At 42.1% G+C, this 23,180-nt stretch overlaps 1 protein-coding gene across 9 annotated transcripts; it reads left to right on the top strand.

Annotated features, from left to right (window-relative positions):
- Window positions 1–1,198: 1,198 nt before the first annotated feature.
- Window positions 1,199–22,943, top strand: eml1 (EMAP like 1). 9 transcript variants are annotated; one of them, XM_061301287.1, is made up of 25 exons: window positions 3,680–3,696; window positions 5,298–5,751; window positions 11,852–12,034; window positions 12,191–12,244; window positions 13,113–13,251; window positions 14,646–14,774; window positions 14,888–14,916; window positions 15,610–15,636; window positions 17,197–17,326; window positions 17,459–17,608; window positions 17,726–17,795; window positions 17,896–18,003; window positions 18,091–18,186; window positions 18,382–18,516; window positions 18,634–18,733; window positions 18,989–19,140; window positions 19,457–19,582; window positions 19,658–19,789; window positions 19,949–20,016; window positions 20,157–20,245; window positions 20,453–20,550; window positions 20,675–20,762; window positions 20,851–20,946; window positions 21,029–21,159; window positions 21,324–22,943. In XM_061301287.1, the coding sequence occupies exons 2-25, from the start codon at window positions 5,685–5,687 to the stop codon at window positions 21,447–21,449; spliced, it is 2,523 nt and encodes an 840-aa protein (XP_061157271.1). In that variant the 5' UTR covers window positions 3,680–3,696; window positions 5,298–5,684; the 3' UTR covers window positions 21,450–22,943. The 9 variants fall into 9 exon arrangements, with proteins under 9 accessions (XP_061157275.1, XP_061157268.1, XP_061157272.1 ...); XM_061301291.1 differs by lacking the exons at window positions 3,680–3,696; window positions 5,298–5,751 and adding an exon at window positions 1,199–1,338; XM_061301284.1 differs by lacking the exon at window positions 5,298–5,751 and having other exon boundaries at window positions 3,581–3,705.
- Window positions 22,944–23,180: the final 237 nt, after the last annotated feature.

Below are 23,180 nucleotides of genomic sequence, written 5' to 3'. Positions count from 1 at the left end.
GTGGGGGCAGGTCTGGTGCATAGATAATAGCCTCCCTATTCCTACACATTTCTTCTTCTCTGGTGTTGTAGCTCGAGATTAGCTTTGTGTGCCAGCACTTAAGACGTAACCTCTGCGACACTGCCGTTATTCCTTGAACATGCTTACCATCTGACCCCTCTCCAGTCACAAGTTGCATTTTTCTCTCTTGCCATAATCCTCTCAGTCAAGTGACAATGGGTCAGCTGAGGGCTCTCAAGGACCACTGAATGGCGTTTGGAAGAATAGTTTTACTCTTTATTAACTTAAAATGGTCATAAAAGAAACTAAAAAATCATGTTACATCGCTTGTTGATAAGCGCTAGTTAGCAAACGTGTTCCCACGTTTTTATCATTTTTTGGTCTTTTTTTGGTTTTTCATTCACACAACACATCTGTGTTTTGGAAATCTCATTAACAGATTTTTTTTTTAATGACAAAAATGGACATACTTGTTTTTCACAGGACAGCACCAATATTTAAAAAGGGCAGTTTGCACTGTTGTGGGTGTGAACACAACTGACCTCATTTGCCACCGATGGTACTGGCACGTCTCGTTCCCTCACGCACTCATATTTCTCCTGAAGACATGTCAAGAAAAATAGAGACAGCGTACCCTCTCTTTATTGTCTTTTAATTGTCTTAACATGCATGACTGACTGGTATTGACGTGTAGAAACAAATACTCCATTAAGATTATTTTTTCAAATGTGACTTGGCTTTGGGTATTTTGCTGGTATGTAGGCCATAGGAAAAAGAAAGAGAGCCAACCACGCAATCGGGAGCTGCTTGTTTATTTGGTTCTAGCGCCTCTCACAGGAGATTTCAGTTACTACAACTGAACATATTGAAAAAGAGTCATGCCAGGTTTTGGTGAAAGTATTTAGCAAATTGAAAAAGAAAAGTTCACATTAAATACGCTATTATTTAATTAAGGATATAAATCTATAACTTGGCTTTTATTTGAACGCTGCAAACGAAATCATTAAATGTTTGTCATACCTAAGCGAAATAATATCCCAAGGGAGGGGGCTGTTGGTGACACATTTACTCTCCAATGGCGTAGAATGTGATATTTGATCGACATGTGCTTAGGCCACTGCTGATTCTGTGCATGGAGCTAAGAGCGAAAGTAAGGAGAGAGAGAAAGAGAGGGAGTGCTGGTGTTGGGTGGGGTGGGGAGGGGGGGGGACTGAAGTATAGTTAGAAAGTTACAACAGAGCGAGGGACTCAGTGTGGGAGATATTAAAAGTTAAAGGCCACCACAGTCACTGGTGGTGCTTTCTGCAGCCATGTCTGACAGTGAGGGGCTTCCACTGGGTAAGTCAACAAACAGTTGGTCTTTATGTGTCACCGAAAGATGAAATATCTGTTTAGACTTCTGCATTTTTCAACTTATGGGAATGTGTGTTCCAAAGGGGAGGAAGGAGGGGGCTCATTCTGTTTTCGGCACCCGGCAAGTATTCATCTGGTTTGGTTTTGCCCCTTATATGGACACTTGGACTCTTGAAGGCCTTTCCCAGTCGGGGATGGACGTTCCGCTTGGGTCGAAATGTTCATTATGTGCTGTCGGTCTCGCTAAACTGCGAGGAAGACTTATGCATGGGACTTGGCAGCTCTTATGTGATCTGATTAGGAGAGATGTGAGATGAGTTGCACTTGCAAGTGATTGCTTGTGTGCGTGGAGGAAGGTTAAATTCTTGCAAAGAGCAGCCAAGTTGAACAGGAGAACTAAATCTCTTTGTGCCCTAGCTGGCAGATTAACAGCAGCAATCATTTGGGAATAGAAACTTTGCCTCTTGGCTTATAGTTTCTCTCAGCCTTTCACTCAGGCGTTGACTCATGTTTCCTTCTGTTGCCACTTTTCTCGATTAGCCCATCCACCCCCCCCCCCCACTTTATTCTCACAGCAACTCCATTTACAGTGCAAAAGCAATGCAAGTCTGTCTATTTTTTTTTTTTTTACTTACTCTAGTTGTCAGGCATTTATTCAAATTTAGGTCCTTATTTGTGTGAATGCATTTGTATATATTTTTCCCCTAGTCTATTTACGTTTATTTGTTATTGAGAGTTGTCTAAATCTAAATAATCTTGTTTTTATATCTTTGTTACTGCTGTAACGTGACGGTAAAGCTTGACAAGTGAGCTTTGAATAGCTTGAAAAGTAACTAGATAAATGAATTTAAAACAAAAACTTTTTTTAATAATTATAACAACAGCAATCTATATCGGGACATATAGGTTTTATGACGTCAAAGTGCCGGTCGCGTTCCACATTTTTGAGTTTGGAGTTTCAGCAGCGGTTCCCTCGTACACCGCCAGGTGGCAGTGTAAACTGTGCCTGTATGCGATTGTGTTGTTTAATGCGTGTCTGTTGAATTAAAGCTGTAGTAAACCAAGTCTGGACATTTTAAGGAATTGCTTGAAGAAGATATAAATTCCAGAAAATATCCAATGTTAAATATTCGTATATTGAATGGAAATACAACTTGAGTCATAAAGCAAGAACATTTGGTAAAGCTGAAACCGTTTCTCCTGCCAACCAACCGGATAAAATCTGTGGAGAAGGACATAATGGTTTCCACAGCAGTTTCTTTTAGACTTTATTGATTTCGCGTTCGACTTGCTCTGACTTTGAAAGGATAAAGAAGAGGAGTGCATAAAATCAAACAAAGGCTTCTGATTTATAACACAAAAAGAACTCAATGCAAGGCTACATACAGCGAGTGCTGCGTGAGGACATGTCACGTTCATCTTATGCAGAGAGGAGAGAAAAGGTTGTTCAGGAAATAGGGGGGGATGTTTCAGCAGCCATGTCGGATGTGATTAATGTTGCCACTGCTTGAGAGAGCGCAGTCTTGTACTCTCCGACATATATACCGTGTGAAGATCCGTACCGTACAAAAAGATCGGATTTCTTGCTATGAACTGTTTCTTCATTCTTTCCTCCACCATCTTTGTTCTTGTTATTCAGAGAATAATGTCTTGTAAAAAATGATTCGTCATAGAATTGTTACAGTCTTTGCCCAAATGTAGTGTCTATTTAAATCACCGAAGCTTCAGGTAGGATTAATTCATGGTGTAAACCAGCCCAATAACCAGGACAGCACACAGATGGTGGCTGGATCAACCAGAGGATTGACCTTGTTCCCTCCTTCGTTCTGGATTTGGTTGTTTAATCCCAACCCAATGGCAGACTGACTGATCATGTGTGGAATTTAAAGAACGTCATCATATTTTTTTTTCTAAAGAAAGAAAACAAATCTGCCCAGTTTGATTGCGGCCTTCGAGAGCGTCTTGCGAGCTAACGTGAAATATTTAATGATTTTCACTCCGATCATTTACATCCAAAATATACTTATCCTACTTGTTCTAATAGTAATAATAGAGTTGCTTTTTGGTATCTTTCAGACAGAATGTAATTTAATTAAGATTTGATCCCAATTGAATTTATTTGGATTACATGCCCCATCATTTACATTATTTTCTCTATTTTGACCCGCTATTGTTGTTTGTAGTCATAATACAAGGTGTGTGTGTCAGGGAGGGGATGGTGGTTGTTGTGCTGAGTCATGCAGAAGCAGAGATCCAAATGTTTGATAGCACAAGCAAGTGTTCTGCTACAGAAAATGTCTCAAATGGATCTTGTGGTCTACAAATGGCTTTGGACGCTCTCATGTGAGTTAGGTACGTGCATTATTTGTGACTAGAAGTGGGATATCATTACAAACAATGTTTATTTGCTAATCGTATGTGGGAGGGGGGGGGGGGGTTAGCCACAGGGGAAACAGTAGGGAGGGGAGGGCCCGAAGCGGTCGTGATCCCACCACCTGCCACCCACCGTGTCGTTGGTTGGGGGACAAGCAGGGGTGGCGCTGGCGGTGTTAGCGAGTGGATCTGATGCTTATCTTGATTCCAAATGTGCGCCAGAAAGAGATTTACAATAATCTGAGCCCCTTTTAGACAAAACATGGCTGACACAACAAAATCCAGTGGCACGTTTATACCCGACGCATTAAATCCACCGATCTGAATGTAAACATTTCCGAGACTTCAAATCACGTTTTATCCGAAAACGTGTTGCGCTTTACTTGTCTACTTTAGATGCACAAATGTTGTAACGGTCAAGGTTTAATCCTGCTTTGCTTCAAGTGGCTTCTCAAATGTAACAAACTACTTAAATTCTCTACAACTCACAAAGGATACCTTTGTTTTGCCCCCCCTAATCCTCTCTGCTACACAGCTGATGAGATTTGCACGTCTGGATGACTTTGTGTAATAACATAAGGACCAGCTAAGACCATTTTTAAATTAAAACTTAAAATCAATACTCTATTTATAGCCAAACCTTCTAGATGTTAAGTGATTTTAACCGGAGCACTTGATCTGTACAATTGTCTCACACTTCTAGCGTAAAAGGAGGCCACAGACACGGTCGACTTGATTTTTTTTTTTTCCCAAGCAAGCTTGAATTATAAATAATGCATTGCCACCTCTTCTGAGACATAAAACCCCCATTCTGAATTAGGAAGCACTCAGTTCAAACCCCTTTCCCCTCAATAAACTCCCTCCCTGCTCACTTTTTAATTTGCTCCTGCCCCCCCCCCTCCATGCAAGCCCTCTTTTTTGTTTCTATTCCTGTTCCACGCTCCCCTTCCCCCCCCTCCATCCCATTTATTTCTCTTTCTTCTATAGCTCACTCTCCCTTTCAATTTTCCCTCCCACCTCTTGTCCTTGTTTTAGGGATTCCTCAGTACTTGCGAGGTCTGCAGCAGACGATAAGACAGGCAGGCAGACAACAGAATGGTAATCTGCTTGAGGCCGGGCGGCGACCCCGGAAATGAACGTTTGGCTGCGACTGACGTATGGGCTCGCTGTGCTGTCCTCATGTGACTTGATTCCGGCAGTCTGGATGATGCTATGCTTATGTCACTCCAGCCAAAAAGAAAAGAAAAAGTTGACTTGACACACTCCAGAGTTTGGCCAATCAGAAGCATGACCGTCCACTTCTTTTATGATGATCCCCTTCCCGTGTCTTCAATTTCCCCTTTTCTAATCTAATGTCATGTTTCCCTTCCACTCATCTGCTCCACCTTATTTTAAATCACTAAGCAAAGAAGAAACAAGCCATCGCACAAGCTCCGCCTCCACCGAGCTTTGACTCGCTTGTGCTGTGTGACAGCGGGAAAGGCTGGGCTCTCCCTAGCATTATCTAAACACACACATAAGCGCGCAGCCACGAAGCAAACGCCTCCGAAAGCTCTTTTTTCTTTTGCTAGAGATCAGCGAGAGCGAACAGCTGCTGAGGACAGACGAGAGAAGGAGGAGGAGGAGGAAGAAGAAAAGCAACCTCTTGAACTTCTTTCGGTCCAGTTCAGTCAGTCTTCAGGGAGAGAGCGTTCTCTTGGAGTTTCTTTATATTAGTATTATTTTATTCCCCCCCCCCCCCCCCCCCACCTATGAGAGAGAAGAGGGAACTGGAGTTCATGCAAGTGAATGGGTTGCCATGGTTACACACCCAGGGAGCCTGACCCGCTCAGAATGAATGGAAGGAGAGCCAAGTGAAACGATAAACTAGGCAAAGGGAGTCACCGGAGAAAGAGAGAGTGACGGAGAGACGAGAGGAGAAGCGGCGGATAGCAGAGGAAGTGGAGCAGCGTGTGAGAATGGAGGACGGCTTTTCCAGCTACAGCAGCTTGTATGACACCTCGTCGCTGCTGCAGTTCTGCAATGGTAAACAATCTCCTACTTTTGGCATGACGTTCCTCTGGGCTTGACACGTCATCGTGGGGCTTAACTGAGGAAAAAAAAAAAAGATTCAAAAGGAAGTTTCTCCACGTCCAGTCCGAGCTAAGCGGTAATCAACAAAGTGCTTGCGGGACAGCAATGATGTGTCGGGTGGGTGGAGGTTGTGGCGATGGTAGCCAGGCGCCGATGACTCAGGAGAGAGGCTAAGCAACATGACGCATCAATATGACATCATTTTCAAAAAAGATTTATTCCAAAACAGGCTGTAAAGTTCTGAAAAGTTAAGCCTCGCCTTGAGAATATTAAAGACGATGCAAGCAGTCAAGGATGTGTTGGTGCAACACAAGCACAAAGGGGATTATGGCCAACAAAGTTGAAGGACTTTTGTGGCAGATGGATTTAAATCTGCTGTTGTGTTGATGGACTCATTCTGCTTCTCTTACGTCCTTTTTACGAGAACCCACGGTCCATTGCTTTAATGTGGGTCATTTGATGTTTACTAATTAGGTCCACTTAGTACAAAATGTCTGAATGTTATGGATGGGGCGTTGCTGCGATGATATCATATCATACATGACATTGCCATGAGTGTGATTGGTTTCGATTTCGCATTTGACATTGCTGGATAATGAAAACGTCAATAGTGTTTACGACACAGATTGCTGTTTACCACCTGTGACGGGGCGAGAGCATAATCCTACCTAAGGGCGCAAATCATGAACGAGTCTTCAAATTAATTCCAGCTAACATTTATTTATTTATTTATTAAGTTATTTATTTATTCACTTATATATTTATGCACCATTTCTTTATTTATACACTAATTTATTTATGCATATATTTATTTTTGTCCATTTTAGCTTCTAATGCTTCCATGTCATTCTAACCCTTCACAATCAGGTGTTTTGGCCGAAAGAACTTACTGTAAACTATTAGCAACGTGACTTTTTCTTCAACTGCTGCACAATGACATCATCATTTTTTCGATCTTCTGATTGGTTGGCTAAGTTGGACTCGCAAAACTGTCGTTTTAAAGCCATTGTTTTTGTTACAGTTACAGTGGCTTATGTTGTAACCGGTGGGCGTGTACTTCGAAGTGACTGACAGAGCTCGTATGCTACTATCCAAGTATCTTGGATATTTGATATGTTTCACTTCTCGCATATTTTTATATGTAATGTAAGAGAAGTTTCTTAATTGTGTCGATTGACCGGAAAAACAGGCGCACCGGTAATCTTAGAACAGTTTTACGTCAAGCGACGGAACAATGCTGGAAATTACAGGACGTGCTTTGTTTGTAGCAACAAAATTGGCTTCGAGGGAACACGGACACAAATTTTAGTACAAAGCGGAGGAGCTTCCTAGTCGTTATTTGGACTTCTTAATGTATTGCAGGTCTGTTTTGAGTAAGCCGTGTGTGTCATCATTGGGCCCCGCAGGCCAGAGTGACATCATAGCGCCGCTTGGACTGGACCAAAAGGCAACGATGTCATCCGTTCCACTCTCTGCAGCTCCCTCCGTGTGTTGTGGCGCATCCGAGCACACTAATGTTGAGAGACTAGGTCAGCTAAACTGCAGGAACACACGCAAGCTGCACGTTTTGTCCTCAGGAGGTCACAGCTAGCTTGCTGGTTTATGCCAAGAGAAAATTAGCCTCATTATTCACTTAGGACTCATTTGCTCTCATGGACGTTTAGTCATTTAGTGAGTTGTCTTTCTTTTTGTTTCATTTTTTTCTACATTTTCGGAGAAAGAGAGGATAGTTGCTGTTTTATGCAGTTTGCTCATAGTTTCGGTTTTGGTGTCTGACTTCCTGCATTTGTTTACATTAACTTTTTTCCCCCCAAAGACTCTTCTTTAAATAAAATGTGATTTTTTTCCGAATGCCATTGTGGAAAAACACACAGCATGTGATCCAGTATCAAATGTAAACAGTTCTTCGCTCTGCTTTCCAATCAGTTCCAGTTCCTCTTGGTATTCATTTTCTATCCGATTCGGAGGGGAAATATGCTTCGTAAAACAGTGCAGCATTGAGTAGCTTAAACGACGACACCCTGCACCTCCATCTTGAAAAATTCATCCTTGTTCATCCTGTTCACCTTTTGGGCTCGTAATGTGTGCTAATGTAAATTCGACATCCCTTTATCTCGACACTCCATGCTCTTCGCCCACGGGCACATTGGCACAGTCGCCCCCCGCCCCACCCACTGCATTGCAACATGGGGATACTTTGACACACTTCATCTCACAACCCTTCTTCAGCCTTGGTCCAAAAAGCATGTCTGATGATGTCACGTGTACATGGATTAGGATTAACCCCCCCCCCCCACACACACACACACACACGCTACCAAAGACAGTAGCCAACTGAGCCCAGCAGGGAGGAGGAGGACGATATTCTGCGAACACCCCGAAGACTTCAACAGCCAAGTTTAGCATCCATTGTCTTCACATTTCAATGTCGCGCTAGCTCAACTCAGAGCTGCCCTACTTACGTCCTTAGGTGTCGTTTTAAATAAGATTGCGTGCAGATGTATCAAATATAGGAGCGATTGTGTTTCTTCGACATTATTCATCTGTAATACGCAGCAGCGTGATCAATATGGAATTGATCCGGCGTATCTCCACCACGACTGCTGATTCATTCCAACATCGCGTCTGAGTGCTCACTCCACTCTCGGTTTATTTTTAGCTGTCTGCAGTCACACAGACGCCCAAATTTCCCAGGATTCCATCAAATGTTCATACTTTTTCTTATCAGCTTTTCATTTGCTTTAACTCCCAGGCATTTTTTTTCGCTCTCTCAAGCTTTGTGTTTGATCTTGGGAAAATGCTCCGGCGTCATTTTTAACACCTACAGAAATACGATGTGAGACGTTTGACTTCAAATACTTTGAAGGGATCCGCCCGCAATCGGATTTGGATTTTCTATTTCAATAAATTATACACCTCTGGCTACGTTGGTGACCTTCGCCTTAAGGCGTTGAACTTTAGAGCATCTATTGTAGCGCCTCAACGATTTTGCTCTTATCTCTCTGCTCTGTTTTTACTCCTGATAAGAGTTCAGCCTGTGCGTTTGCTTGTATGGCAGCGTGCCAAGGTGTTTACGCTTACTCAGAGTGACAATGTGTGCTCATTAGAGGTGCACACGAAGGAAGTCGTTGGTAATAAAAAAAAAGATTGTAAATAAAAAACGGCTTCCTCCTGACCCAGCATGCCAAAGAGTTATGTCCTATAAGATTATCCTTGATCCCTGCTCCACTTCGGCCTTGATGCATCTTGTTGTAAATTCTTAAGGCTGATCATTGAAATGTGACTTGCAGAGGAATCCATTTGCCTTCTCCGCTTTCATCGTTCTTTCGCTCTCCCTCTCTCGCCTTTTGCCGCACTGACACACATTCGTGCAGCTTCATCGTCTGACCCACTAAAACAATCATGCATGCAAAGTAGGAATGTGGAAGGTTCAAATAGAGCGGCCGCACGATTCTATGTATGTCTGTGTGAGTCGGACCAAAGTGTTAAGTTTAATGAGTGTGTGTGTCATGCAAGGGCCAGAAAAGAAAGCATTCTGCAACATATTTATACACCTCTCCAGCCAGCACATCTTCTGTGATGCATTCAGGTACAATTAACCTAAGTGCAGCTCCCAAAGGTTCCTCTTGTGCCCTAATTGGTCAGCAGAGAGGGAACCCTCTGATCTAAGTGCGTGTTCAGCCTGTTTCTAACATATGGAGAAGGGGGAAAGGAAAAGGAAGGGTCCCATTAAAAATAGATTAATCAAGAGCACAGATGCAGAGATGCGAGGCAGGAGGACACGCCTAATTGGCTCGGGAGATGTAATAAAATTATGAATGAACAGTTGCAGGGTTGCTCAGTTGGCTGATTTTATTTATATAGATTATTTTTCATTTTATTTATTTATTTATACATGTTTTTTTTTATTATTATTATTATTTAGGTGCTTTTATTTCAGACCGGATGGTTAGCAGGCAGCTAGCAAGGCAGAACTTATGTAAAGTAAATTTTTCAAAAAAAAAATTTCTAGTGTTGCTGGTTGAAAACGGCTCAAATAATGATTGGGGAAATCTTTTGACGAATAAGCTGTCAGTTTTGTATTTTGTTGTATAACAAGAGTGTCTGCACAACTGTATGTTCTCAACGCTCCAGATGGTGGAAGTACTTCTGGCTGATGTTCAACGTGCTGACAGTGTCTGGCACTGGAAGCGTTTCCCATAACAACAGCGCGAGTGGACGGAACAAACAGCGGTTCGCACAATCGCTGCATGGAACAAATCTCCCGTTTTGGGTGTTTGTTACTTGGCGGGGGACAAAGACTCGTTTCAAAAGGTTGAGTTTGACAACGCACATTTGTGTTGGTGCCTGGAGCCGCTGCCAAGCTCGACTTATGCCTCTGTGGTCGGAATCGCTTCTTAAATGGCCACGTAGCTGTAAAACCAGCGTCTTCTTTATTCCTACCTTGTTACATTCCAAGTTGAGTAGTCAAGCAAAGGGCCTCCCTTTGTTCTTTATTCTATTTATGACCTCTCCATCCATCCCAATATCTGACAACAAAATTCAAACCCCATCGTAGCTTTCCTTCCTGTTGGCCATCTCTGGGCTATAAATAGCTCTGTCCAGCAGCAGAGTCATCTGGAAGCACGAAAAACCGACCGCCATTTGAACGGTTGAGTTAGCTAATCCACTTCTTTTAGGTCATCTTCACAATTATGCGTTCCTTGATGAATGAGGATATTTCATTGCCTGCTTTTAAGACATCCTCCGTTGTTGATGTCGAGAGTGCTGAAATGGATCAGAGTGAGTGGCGCTCCACAATTCAATTATTGACGAGAGTGAGGTCAGTGCATGACTCAGGAAAGTGCTTCTGTGTTTGTTCAGTGATGGAGGATGGACGTGCCAAGTGCGAGTTCACATTTTCCTCCGTGATTTGATGATGCCTGTCCCATATCATATAATGACGCAAGTGCATAATATTTTTTTTTTTTTAAAATGGTGCTCCGCCCTCACTTCCGGCTGAAATTGAGGCAAGATGGGGGGGCAGAGAGAGAAATGATGTCATTGAAACAGCCCAGCCTGCAATGAGCTCGGTTGGGTGTGGTGTAATAATGTGGCTTCATTGGATTGAAAGAGAGACATTGGTGTCCAAATGATGTCCAGCCTGATGGATTGTTTGTTAAATGGAGTGTGTCACATCGGTGATGGCCACTCCACGGAAATTACATATATGACCTGAACCTCAAGAACATGTCCCATTCCTTATGTTGGGTTACATTTGAAGCTGTCCAGCAGGTTTCGGGGTCTTGCGTGACAATTTGTCTTTGTTGGCTTTACACCAGTCATACGATTGTGTCTTTGCTGGGAGCAGATGGGAGGGGAGGGGAGGGGAGGGGGGTGCTCATCAGATAGTTGAAGCTTTATCTCGGGATGGTCAGATTCCTAAATGAACATGAAGAAGCGCTACTACAAAAGACACACATCAGGTTAGCATGTTGTATTTTTAGAGAAGAAAGATGACTGGGAGAGAAGATTTCTGTGAAAAATCATTTTTGAATCTTGAGGGTTTTTTATATATTGAATTTTTATGTAGAATCCTGTTTAGAGAATTTGGTACTTTTTGGGCGTTATTCTGGAATCTAGCTTATTTTTAAAGCATTTTGCACTTTTTTTTTTTTGAAAATGTATCCATTTGTTTTTAGCAAAACAATGTTTTATTCAATTGTTTGACAACATTATTTACCCAAGTCAAGCGCTCCCCTGCATTTCCATCATCTGAGCAGGCGGTCGGGTTTAAAAGCAAATCCTCAGAGAACGCGCATGCCGCAGATGTCCGATGCACCCCATGCATTATTCATCTGACTGTTATTGCAAGTCTGCTGGGAAAACACAGCGGAGATTTACATGTATATTTGATCAAAGTCATTGCGTGTGTGTTTGTATCGATGAAGTGGACTGTCTCTTAGCAGTGATGCAGAGGTGACAATTGAGTATGTTTCAATATAATAATACATTTTAGTGGCAGCCGAGAATATAAACTGCTCTCTGACAGCAGCTCACCATCTTTTCTCAGATGACAGCGCGTCAGCATCCAGCAGCATGGAGGTCACAGACCGCATCGCCTCCCTGGAGCAGAGGGTCCAGATGCAGGAGGACGAGATCCAGCTGCTCAAATCCGCTCTGGCCGACGTGGTCCGTCGGCTCAACGCGTCTGAGGAGCAGCAAGCCATGAGCTCACGACGAGGGCCAACCAAAGGTGATCATAAATCATTTTTACTCTCGGTTAGGGTTAGGCCATTAATTTGAGTTTAGGAAGGCTTTTTTTTTGGGGGTGTGGTCGTAACCTTTTCTGTTTATCACTTTCCATCCATGGGACTGAGTTGTGTTGTCATATTATGCATCATGTGCATAGAGCCTCCTTTGATGAGAAAGTCACCCTCGGCAGACAGCCATGTTGGGAAGTCAGGTAGGCTAACTGTATTGCGCCGACTTGGCCTGATGGCGTTTGTGTGAGCAAGCACATTTCTAGCACTGTGTTTTCAAATTGTGTTCACTTTGGGAGGAAAAAAAAACCCACTTCATGTTGTATCACTCTGCCTGATGCACTGGGACTTGAATTGTGTCATGCTTTTATAAACACTAAGATGGATTTGTTATTATTGTCATCTCTAGGTGTCAGCAACTGTGCTTAAGAACTGCATTTTTATTCTGGTCATTTTAGCCTACAAATTGACTGATGCGCAGAGTATCTTTTTGGGTTTAGGCCTGGTAGATGACTCAGGGCTTTGTTTTTCAGTTACAGCACACCGGGCAACAGAAAGACACAAACACAAGATCACGTTCAAAATGACAGCTTTTTGTTTACCCCTGCTGCGTAATTACTGCATGGAAGATGAGAGCGGAACAAGTGTGTGTGTCTGCCTCGTAAAACTGTGGATTGAATGTTTATTTATCACTGCAGAAAAAAACAACTTGTTAGTTTTTAAATGTAGGCCTTTGTTTTTCCACGTTTGTGTGTGCATGCGCTTTTGTGTTACCACTTGAAAACAAAATGTCTTCCATATTTTTTGTTTGTTTTATTTTTTTCAATTCCCCCCTCACATAGTGCTGTAACACAGTTTCAATTTTGCAACTATGTTCTCAACCGGTACAGCCAAAATGCTAAGCTCTATTGCTAAGCTAAATGATTTTGGATGGGTCACCAATTTGAAGGGTTACTAGTTTTGGTACCAGTCCACGCAGGAACCTGTTTCCGTCATAATGTAACTCAATCCATAAATAATATAACCAAAGTACCCTTTTACATTGATCCTTTATTCCAATTTGTTTGCTAGCCCGGCCAATGATCGCCACCCTGCCGTTAAGACCTTCAGTGAACAACGGGACCATCCTACCAAAGAAAGGCGGTGGCACTCTGCCATCCCCGTCTGGATCTGGATCCAGGAAGGACACCGGCACAGCATCCACCAGGAGGTGAGCAAATGTGCAAGGACATTAATCCAATTTAATGGTGAATTTGCTTGGCCACTTTGCCAGGTTGTAGGATCGTGTTCTCTGGACATTTAAATGTCGCTTTGTCAGCAGAAGCCACTGACATTTAACAGGGCTTGTAAGCCCAGAAAAAAAGTGTGTGAATACGGTATGTGTGTGTGTTCATGCATAATTGGGGGGAAATGTAAGCGTCTCCCATCGCTGGATGTCGGTAATATAATAAGATGAACCTCAGCACACAGCGGTAACTAGTCCCAAAAGATCTCAGTAAGCAAATCAGATGGCTGATTGCATTGTGGCCGTACGACGTCAAAGGAATTTTGGCTAGTTCTTAATTTTATTATTATTTTCATAATATTCACAAATTTTAGGGTATTTTACTGTTTTCTTTTTTTTAAATATTTTGTCATTATCTTTGATACATGATCAGCACATAATTGTGTTTTTGTCTTAAGATGATAATGAAAAACTTCACTTCACCCATGGGAGCTTTGGGCAATGCAGAAAATACTTGGACGGAGATGCTTAATTGTAATTTCCAAATTGCAGCTCCACTTGAGTGGCTCACGCTTGCCTCTCGAGGGAATACGACTGAGCAGACAAGATCATTAATCATAACAAATGTGGAGAATCTTAGTTTTAATTCTCAGTGGCTTCCTGGTCCATTCTGGTCATTTGTCTTCCCAATTATTCCTCTTTTGTGACTCGCCAAATGTCATGCAGCCAATGTACAGCTTGTCACATTTGAATAAGATGCGCAGTTTGTCTCCTTTGTCTCTGCCACCCAGAATTCTTTCACCGCTGCTCAGGTGAGCATGTCGAGATAAGGCCGCTCTCAGTCTAACCGTAACTTAACCTCTCCTGTCATGACAATAACATACTTTCAGTGCTTTCTTTTTATTTATTTTTTATTCATACGTTCCCTGCATCAGTTTTGTAATTGTACGCGACTTAAAAATGAACAAACTTTGACCTCCCTGGCTAACTCAGCAGGCAAATGCTTTTCCCTTAACTTTTTTATTCTGTTTCGCAGCAAACAAATCACTCCTAAACGGGCCGACGGTTTTTGAATGTCAATACGGTGGATTAGGGCGACTGGCCAGTGGACTGCTGATGGAGTCTTTTTATTGTGTTGAACACAACGCGGTTGTCAAGAGGCCCGATTGATCAGATTGAGCCATCTACGGGGGGAGTCAAAAAGCCAACTATGAGCCAGCACCTTTTATATTCCGGCTTGCAGGCCATTTATGTTGTTGTACAATGAATGAGAATATGTTGCATCTCTAGCCAATCTCAAACTAGGATAAGGGTTATTTGACTTGGCGTTTAATCACTGAATAATATTTAATTATTTTTTTCACTGTCCATCTGTCAAGCACGGTGAGGAGAGCCAATTCCAACGAGCATGTCGGGTCTCTCACGCGGAGGGACTCGGGCGACGCCAAGGGCAACCGAACTCGCGCCGGGTCGACGGGAAGCAATTCCAGTGGCAAGAGAAGTGACAGGTAACAAATATCTTGAACACGCCAATGAGTTTGCCTTCATCCAAATCAACAAGATGTCCATGCCGAACGTGCAGGAAGGACGCTGATTGACAGTTTGCTCGTTTACTTTGCAGCAAGCAGAGGGACCCGGTGTTCAATGCAGGTGAGACCTCAATTCTTGTAACTTTGCTAGTTTCTAGCATTATGACAATGTGATGGTAGCTATTACAACATTCTGTCATGTATCACATTTCATTCATGATTCCATTTTCATCATTCATGTTTTCTACCTGATGCACCTTTCCCGAATTGTCAAGCATTATATAACCATTTGCTATGATTTTCAAATACATTTGCTTTTTAAAAGATGAGGCCAGTCATAGATAGATGACATAAGTGAATAAAAAAAATCTAATTAAATGTAAAATAGCTTTTTAAAAAAAAAAAAAAGTTTTTTATTTATATTTATTATTATTATTATTATGTAATTATTAAAAAAAATGTTATTTAGTACATTGGTTAATACACAGATGAATAAATAAATAAATGGATAATTAAAAACTCATATATATATATATATATATATATATATATATATATATATATATATATATATATATATATATATATATATATATATATATATATATATATATATATATATATATATACATACATACACACATATAAAAGTAGTCCTTGTGTACATTGTCACTGACTGCGTGGGAAGCCATCATACACAACTTGTGTAGATGAACACCAAAAATAAGTCAGACTTGTTATAACAGACCAGGAAGTGAGGAAGCCATGACACCCCTCACCTGGTGCTTGTGTCTCTCTCTGTGACCTTTACAAGGGATGCGACGTGTGACACACTGCAAAGGTATGCTCCTCCCCCTAATGCCACCCCCCCCTAAAAGACACCCCTCACTCCCCACTTGAGACTTCACAGCTCTCTGGATAACTTAATTCACGCAAAAAGCCATCTAAAAATTCCTCAGAGAGCTGTCAAGACAGGAACAGGAGTGGTTTACTAAACTGTGAGTGTGTTAGCTTTATTGTTTTAAGAGCATATTAACAAAACACCCAAGCTAATATGCACTCACTGTGTCCCCACCGTCACTACGCTTACTCAATCGTCTCACTTCCAGCTCCACTTCAGACAATCCTGGAGTGTTTGTCTGCCCTATGTTCGCTTTGTCGCCTTGGTAACCACGCAAAGATTTCACGCGCACACACTCAGGCACCCTCGCTGAAGTTTTGCCATCACGCTGCAGCTCAGAGCTTGTAGATCCGTCACTGCTCTAGTTACCGCACAATAAATATTTGCATTGCAAACAAGCTCCGCTTTTGTTTGCTTGTGCTTTAAGAAATGTGTTGGGTTTTTTTTTATGTCCGAAGTCAAAGATTTGAAACACGTACGACATGTCATTAATTCACAACGTTACGAATCCAAATGTGTTTGATAAATAGAAGTCCGCCTTCTTGACTTTCCTGTTTTTGTATCCATGATGCTTTAGTTAGCGCCTCGACCACAGGAGCCGTCTAACAAATTTTACTGACTTCCTCCAAACCTTCCCCTGGTACCCTCTTGACCCCTGTTCCACGCCCAACCTCTCTATGACCCTAAACCCCCCCCTCACGGCCCACCCACACTAGTTACAGTCCAGATTTACCTCAGCCGCTCCACGACGGGGACCAGCGGCGGCGCTACAGCTTCGGCCATATTGGCACGTTCAGCTGCGGGCCTCCGCCAATCCCCAGACAGCATCAAGGCCAGAAAAAGAGTTGCCGCCAGGGCGCCACCGTTCAGAAAGACTCCAAGTGTTAGTTTCCAGTTGAGGAATCAGTATGGCCTCAATACGCCAAGTTACTGCAGAGCAGTGAAATCCCCCAGCCAATACTTTCAAATTTGTTATTAACACTCAATTTCTACATTATTTGACTCAACTACAAAAAAAATAATAATATTGATTTACAAATGGCACTACAGTACTTGCATTTCACATGTCCTCTAAATCCAAGATGGCATTGTGTCATCTTTCAACAAACTGTCATCATTGTTTCAGTTGGTTTGTTTTGGTATTTATTGCATGAATTACTTTTGGCAGATTCACCCCCCCCCCCCCCCCCCCCCCCCATAACATTTCAATCTGCTTTTGTGTGCGTTTTCATGTTGGTTAACCTCTGCTGTGAGCCAAATATTTCCGCATTATAACAATGTTTTTTTTTCTTGTTGCAAGAATGTGTTTGAAGTGGCTAATAAAGTCGGTTTGAAAACATACTTGTCTGCGTTTTCCAGCTTATGTCGTCCTCTTCCATTTCGAAATGTGATAGCAGACAAAACCATGCTGTGTTTACACTCATACAAAAACCATCCATCAAGAACAAAATATCATCTCAACAGTCATTCATCAAACTGATCCTATGTTTCCTTTTCCAGAGGAAGGTTATGTGAAAATGTATTTGAAAGGCCGTCCCATCACCATGTTCATGCCCAAAGACCAAGTGGACGGCTACTGTTTGGAAGCCAGAGCCGACCTTCCGGCGAACAAACTCAAACTGGACTGGGTGTATCCTTTTTTTTTTTTTTTTTTTTTTTTTTTTTTTAAATAAAAATAAATGTATTGACATTTTCTAACTTGTTTTTAACCTATGGAATATTATGGCTGTCGTATTATTTTCTTGACCTTAATTCTGACCAGATACGGTTACCGCGGTCGAGACTGCCGTTCTAATCTTTACTTGTTGCCCACCGGAGAAACGGTGTACTTCATTGCTTCTGTGGTTGTCCTCTTCAACGTGGATGAGCAGTTGCAGAGACACTACACTGGACACACGGACGACATTAAATGGTACACAAAAAGATTCAAGCAAAAAACTGGATAGCCATTCTTGCGAGCATCTTTATTCAAATGTTCGTTTTGATGAATTGCTGCTGAGAGACTTTTTTTTTTTTTTTTTGTCTTCAGCTTGGCAGTCCACCCTGATAAAATCACCATAGCAACCGGGCAGGTTGCCGGCACCTCTTTGGAGGGTAAAGTAAGTGAACTCCAGTTTGATGTATTGAGTCACATTTATTTTAGTGTGCTTCTTTGATGACAAGATGGAATTGTTTACACTTTGATGTGTTTTTTCACAGTTGGCTCCACATATTCGCGTGTGGGACTCTGTCAGCCTCAACACGCTTCATGTTCTGGGAGCGGCTTACTTTGAGCGAGCGCTTGTCTGCTTGGCTTTCTCTAAGTCGGTGAGGAAAAAGCTTGCAAGGAAATGAGTCGTGGAAGCGACGTTTGATAGTTTTAGCTGACTGTCATTTTTTTTTTATATATGTTAGAATGGAGGAAACACGCTTTGTGTTGTTGACGACTCGAATGATCACGTGCTGTCTGTTTGGGACTGGCAGCGAGAAGACAGACTGGCTGAGGTCAAGGTGGGTTTGATGCGTCTTCATTGGTGGAGCCAAAAAAAAATCTGAAAATACCTGAAAGACAATTATCTGGTATCTTTGGGGTCAAAGCTTATATCGGGGTGGCAATACCCCCCCTTCTAGCTCCGCCAGTGAACCCAGTCCTTTTTTGGATCTTGGGTTTCGGTGTGCCACTTAACCAATCAAACTCATTTTCAGACGTCCAACGACACAGTCTTTGCTGCAGACTTTCACCCGACTGACAGCAACATCCTGGTGACCTGTGGCAAGTCACACCTCCATTTTTGGAACTTGGAAAAAGGCATGCTGGTCAAGAAGCAAGGACTTTTCGAGGTAAAACGTCACATCCATTTTCTATTATTGTCTGTTGACCAATGAATGTCTTCATTGAGCCAAACCTAGGTGGCTGTTTATTGTACATTAAATGGCTCATGTGTTTGTGATTTACAGAAACATGAGAAGCCCAAATTCCTTTTATGCGTGACCTTTGCAGAAAATGGAGATACCATCACTGGCGACTCAAGTGGAAACATATTGGTGTGGGGAAAAGGTATATAATCGATTGAAATGGTTCTCGGAAGCCCAGCGAATGAATGTGTTTATCTTTCTAACTGCATCATTAGCTCAAAAGCCGTCTATTAGTAACGGCGCCGAGACTTTTCAAACAAGAGACACTCTACTCCCTCTCCTTCCAACATAATCTCTCACTGATCCACTCTATCGATCCACCTGTCTGACTGTCGGAGTCCGGCAAGCCGACTTTCTCTGAGCTTCCCGTCCATCTTACGGCGTCTCTGTCACGCAGGCACTAATCGCATCAGTCACGTCATCCACGGAGCTCACGAAGGCAGCATCTTTGCCCTGTGCATGCTGAGGAATGGCACGCTGTTGTCCGGAGGCAAAGACTCCCGCCTCATCTCTTGGGATAGCGGCTACCAGCAGATCCAAACAGTGGAGGTGAGGAATAGATAGTGAATAGTGAAACACATATATGCAAACGAGTTCTATTTTTGACTCTTCAGCATCTCGTCTTTGGATTTAAAGAGCTATCCGAATGCTGTGATAAAATATTAAACAGTGTGTACCGTATTTACTTTCTTGTGAAGAACTTTGCTGCTTATGTTGGCAAGAAGCAGCAGTCCCGCAGGCGGTACATTTTGCACCTCATAAATAAAACAGATGGTGGCTTCTCTTGCTAGTGAGCAAGATAGTACTTTGCATTAAAAGATGTTTATGGCTAATCAAAATAAATAGTGTACATGGTTGGTCGCAGGTGCCAGATTTGTTTGGGCCCATCCGAACTGTAGCAGAGGGCAGAGGTGAGACTGTTCTCATCGGAACCACAAAGAACTTTGTTTTGCAAGGCAGCTTGGATGGAGAGTTTGTGCCCATTACTCAGGTTAGTCACGTTTGCACACTAATATTTTGGTTTAAGTGAAGTGAGTGTCAAATAAATAATTTGTTCTGGTTTTAGGGTCACACAGATGAGTTGTGGGGTCTGGCTGTGCACCCCTGTAGGCCCCACTTTCTCACGTGTGGTTATGATAGACAAGTGTGTATGTGGGATTCCAGTTCACATCAACTCGTCTGGAGTAAAAACATGGAAGTAAGTCAACACTGCCATCTGGAGGCCTTAAATAGAATCACATTCTGTCTATTTAAAACACGTCAGTTTTGTGCTGTTTTGGGGGATGAGTCATGCAGCTGAATCTTGTTCTGTTTTCATTTTGCTTTACTAATATTAAACTTTCCTCAATCCTTTCAGGACACTGCCCAATCTGCAGACTTCCACCCGTCTGGATCTGTTGTTGCTATAGGAACCCAGATTGGCAGGTAGGAGGAGAAACCCTTCCTTGAAAGAGACACCATTTAAACTATTTGATGTTGTATTGACAAATCAATGTTGCAATCCATAAGGAAATGATCAATGCAATTTTTATATTTGTCAACTTTTGGTGTGGTCCGTCCTGCAGGTGGCTGGTACTGGACACTGACTCAAAGGATTTGGTCACAGTGCACACAGATGGAAATGAACAACTTTCTGTTATGAGCTTTGGCCCAGGTTTGTTCATTTTTATACATTAAATATTTTCCCATTTATTTGCGATTTGGAGGACTGCATATTGTCGAGGCTCTTAGAATTGAGATCAGTATTTTCACTTCACAAGTCCAGTTAAATCCAAATGTAATTTTTTGTGCCCTACTAAATCTACATAAGGGCTAAAATGATTCCATTTCCTCCTTGTTTACCTTTTAAAAACTCTTTTAGACGGCAATTTCCTGGCCATCGGCTCTCATGACAGCTACATCTATATCTATGCCGTGGCAGAAAATGGCAGGAAGTACAGCAGAGTGGGCAAGTGCTCAGTGAGTGTCTGTTTTGTCGTGCCATTCACCTGCAATAGCTTGTTTACATTTCTTATCAGGCTTTGTATTCAAATGTAAAGTCAGATACAGCTCAAGATGTTGTCTTCTACACATCTGTTTCCAGGGTCATTCTAGTTTCATCACCCATCTGGACTGGTCAGTGGATTCCCAGTACTTGGTGTCTAACTCAGGAGACTATGAGATACTATACTGTAAGTGCACCAACTTGTTTAGGTCCAAGGAACCCTAAAGGGAGATATCTTACTCATAATGCAATTATTTATTCTTCTACTTCCATAGGGATCCCATCCGTGTGCAAGCAGGTGGTCAGCATGGAGACCATCAGAGATATTGAATGGGCCACACACACCTGCACTCTCGGCTTTCAGGTTTTTGGTAGGTTTTGTTTGCCAATTTCTTCTCTCAACGTTAGGACATCCGTTAGGGTTACAAATATTGTATATTATCTTGCCGCCAGGCATGTGGTCCGATGGCTCGGACGGCACCGACATCAATGCTGGAAGCAGATCCAATGATAAGAGCCTTCTTGCTACTGGTGACGACTTTGGGAAGGTCCACCTCTTCTCCTTCCCCTGTTCTCAGTTCAGGGTAAATGTTCTCCTCTGCTATGTGAAAACTTTCATTGTTTATGTAAATTGAGAATACAATGGGGCTTAACACGGAACCTTGAGGGACACCCCCTGTAATGAAGGCGAAGTATTTTTTTGAAAGGTGACTAATGTTAGATCACTTGGCTGTGTTGGTAATTTCAGGCTCCCAGCCATGTTTACGGTGGCCACAGCAGCCACGTGACCAACGTGACGTTCCTGTATAATGACAACTGCCTGGTGTCCACCGGAGGGAAGGACATGAGTGTGATGCAATGGAGGATAGTCTGAGCGATAAGACTCGGAGCATGGATTTCCCTGTGACGGTGCTCACTCCAAACGGAAGCAAAACCCGACTGCACTACGAAGGAACCGAGTGAAATGCCTAATTACGTGGATCTTGACTGAGGTGAATCTACATAGGGTTTTCTTTGCGGGTCTGCTTTCACTTCCTTGGTGAGATGAGCTGGTGAAGTGTGATGTGTTGCTTCGTGTTTTCTCTCTATTTTTATTTTCATTCAATCGCACTACATGTAAAATCCCTCCAATTTATGAAGTCCAGTGTTCCCATCCTCAATTGAGCCATGGCACATACAGTACGCAGCAGATCTGATCACCTCGTACAGCACACTGGTTCAAAATCACCGCTGAGATGAAAAATCCAAATTTTAAAAAAAGAACCAAAGGCTCCGAGTTATGACACTATTTGTGCAATTGCGCACCCTCTTAAAATAGCTTATGGACTGACCTTACATTAATCAAGCCAAATCAAAGAGGAGGATTAGATGGAAAACTACATGAAACGTTTTTTTTTAGTTAATTTTCTGTTGTATTAAACCACTCAGGAAACTCAACCCTTCCCGTGACAGCAACACAAACATTGGATTCAACTAAATATCTTTTTACTATCTGGGGGAATTCTTAATGAGCAAACAAATATTGCTATGAGCTTTTTGGGTTAAATGTCTTTGGACTTTTTAAAACAGCTCTTCTGGGATTATGTATTTACTTTGAGAATTGCATGGCGGACTGGATAAAACACTCTTGCAGGGCTTTAGGTTCCCCACCCCTGACCCTAAAGCCATCTTGCCAAATTGCACTTGATTTATTTATATGCATTTACACATCAGATTTTTCAACTTAAAGGACATTACCACTACAAAAAAAACACTAACTAGTGAGTTAGTATTTTTGCTTTCAAATGTCCTGAAAAAGACATTTAAATTGAACTGTTTATTACCAACAGAACTACTTTTTTGTTTTTTACATAGAGCCTAATTTGGGGAGTAAACGGTGATTTTTTCTTTCATGAGGGTGGGGGGGAGTGAAAATGCCACCTGCAAGGGTAATCCACAACATGGTTGTTTTTTTTGGAAGCATGAGACCGTATCACTGTAACTGCTTAACGTGCTCCTCCACAGTGCACACTCAGTCAAGGCAACATATGAATTCAACGTGATTTTCTTTTAAATTCCCACAATGGAAGAAATGACACATTCAGTCTAAGAAATTCATTAAGCTTTCCAAGAACTACCAGTAGTTTTTTTTTCAACCCTTTGATCTGTGAATCATCTATTGTACAGGTACATTTCACACTCAAAATGTTCCTTGGAAATTGGGTCAAAAAATTTTTCTTTTAAAAAATCGGCTTGATGATGAGGCTAGCGCTGTGAACTGGAATTTGTCTTCCTATGATGCACCCGGATCCGCAATTACCACTGAACGTTTAACATTTGTCTGACAGATAAAACCAAATAAACCTCCTAGGATTCTGTGCAAACTAAACGTCTCTGATTCACATTTGTTTAAAACATCCCATATCTGTCATTGTTTGAGTGTGCAGTGAACCCTTGCTAAAAACCCATTCCCAGTTTGTAAACCATGAATTAATCAGATGGAAAGCAACTAGATATATACTTGTAGAATTTACTCTATTTCCTTTTTTTTTTTTTTTTTTTTTACTTTTTTTTTAAAGATTCGCGAATGGTTAATCGCGAAGAGGCGGGGGTTAACCCCACTGCA

This window comes from Syngnathus typhle, linkage group LG16 (genome assembly GCF_033458585.1).
Source record: "Syngnathus typhle isolate RoL2023-S1 ecotype Sweden linkage group LG16, RoL_Styp_1.0, whole genome shotgun sequence".
Taxonomy (NCBI): Eukaryota; Metazoa; Chordata; class Actinopteri; order Syngnathiformes; family Syngnathidae; genus Syngnathus; species Syngnathus typhle.
The sequence above is the reverse complement of the archived record's forward strand: the minus strand, read 5'-3'. Positions and strand labels throughout refer to the sequence as shown.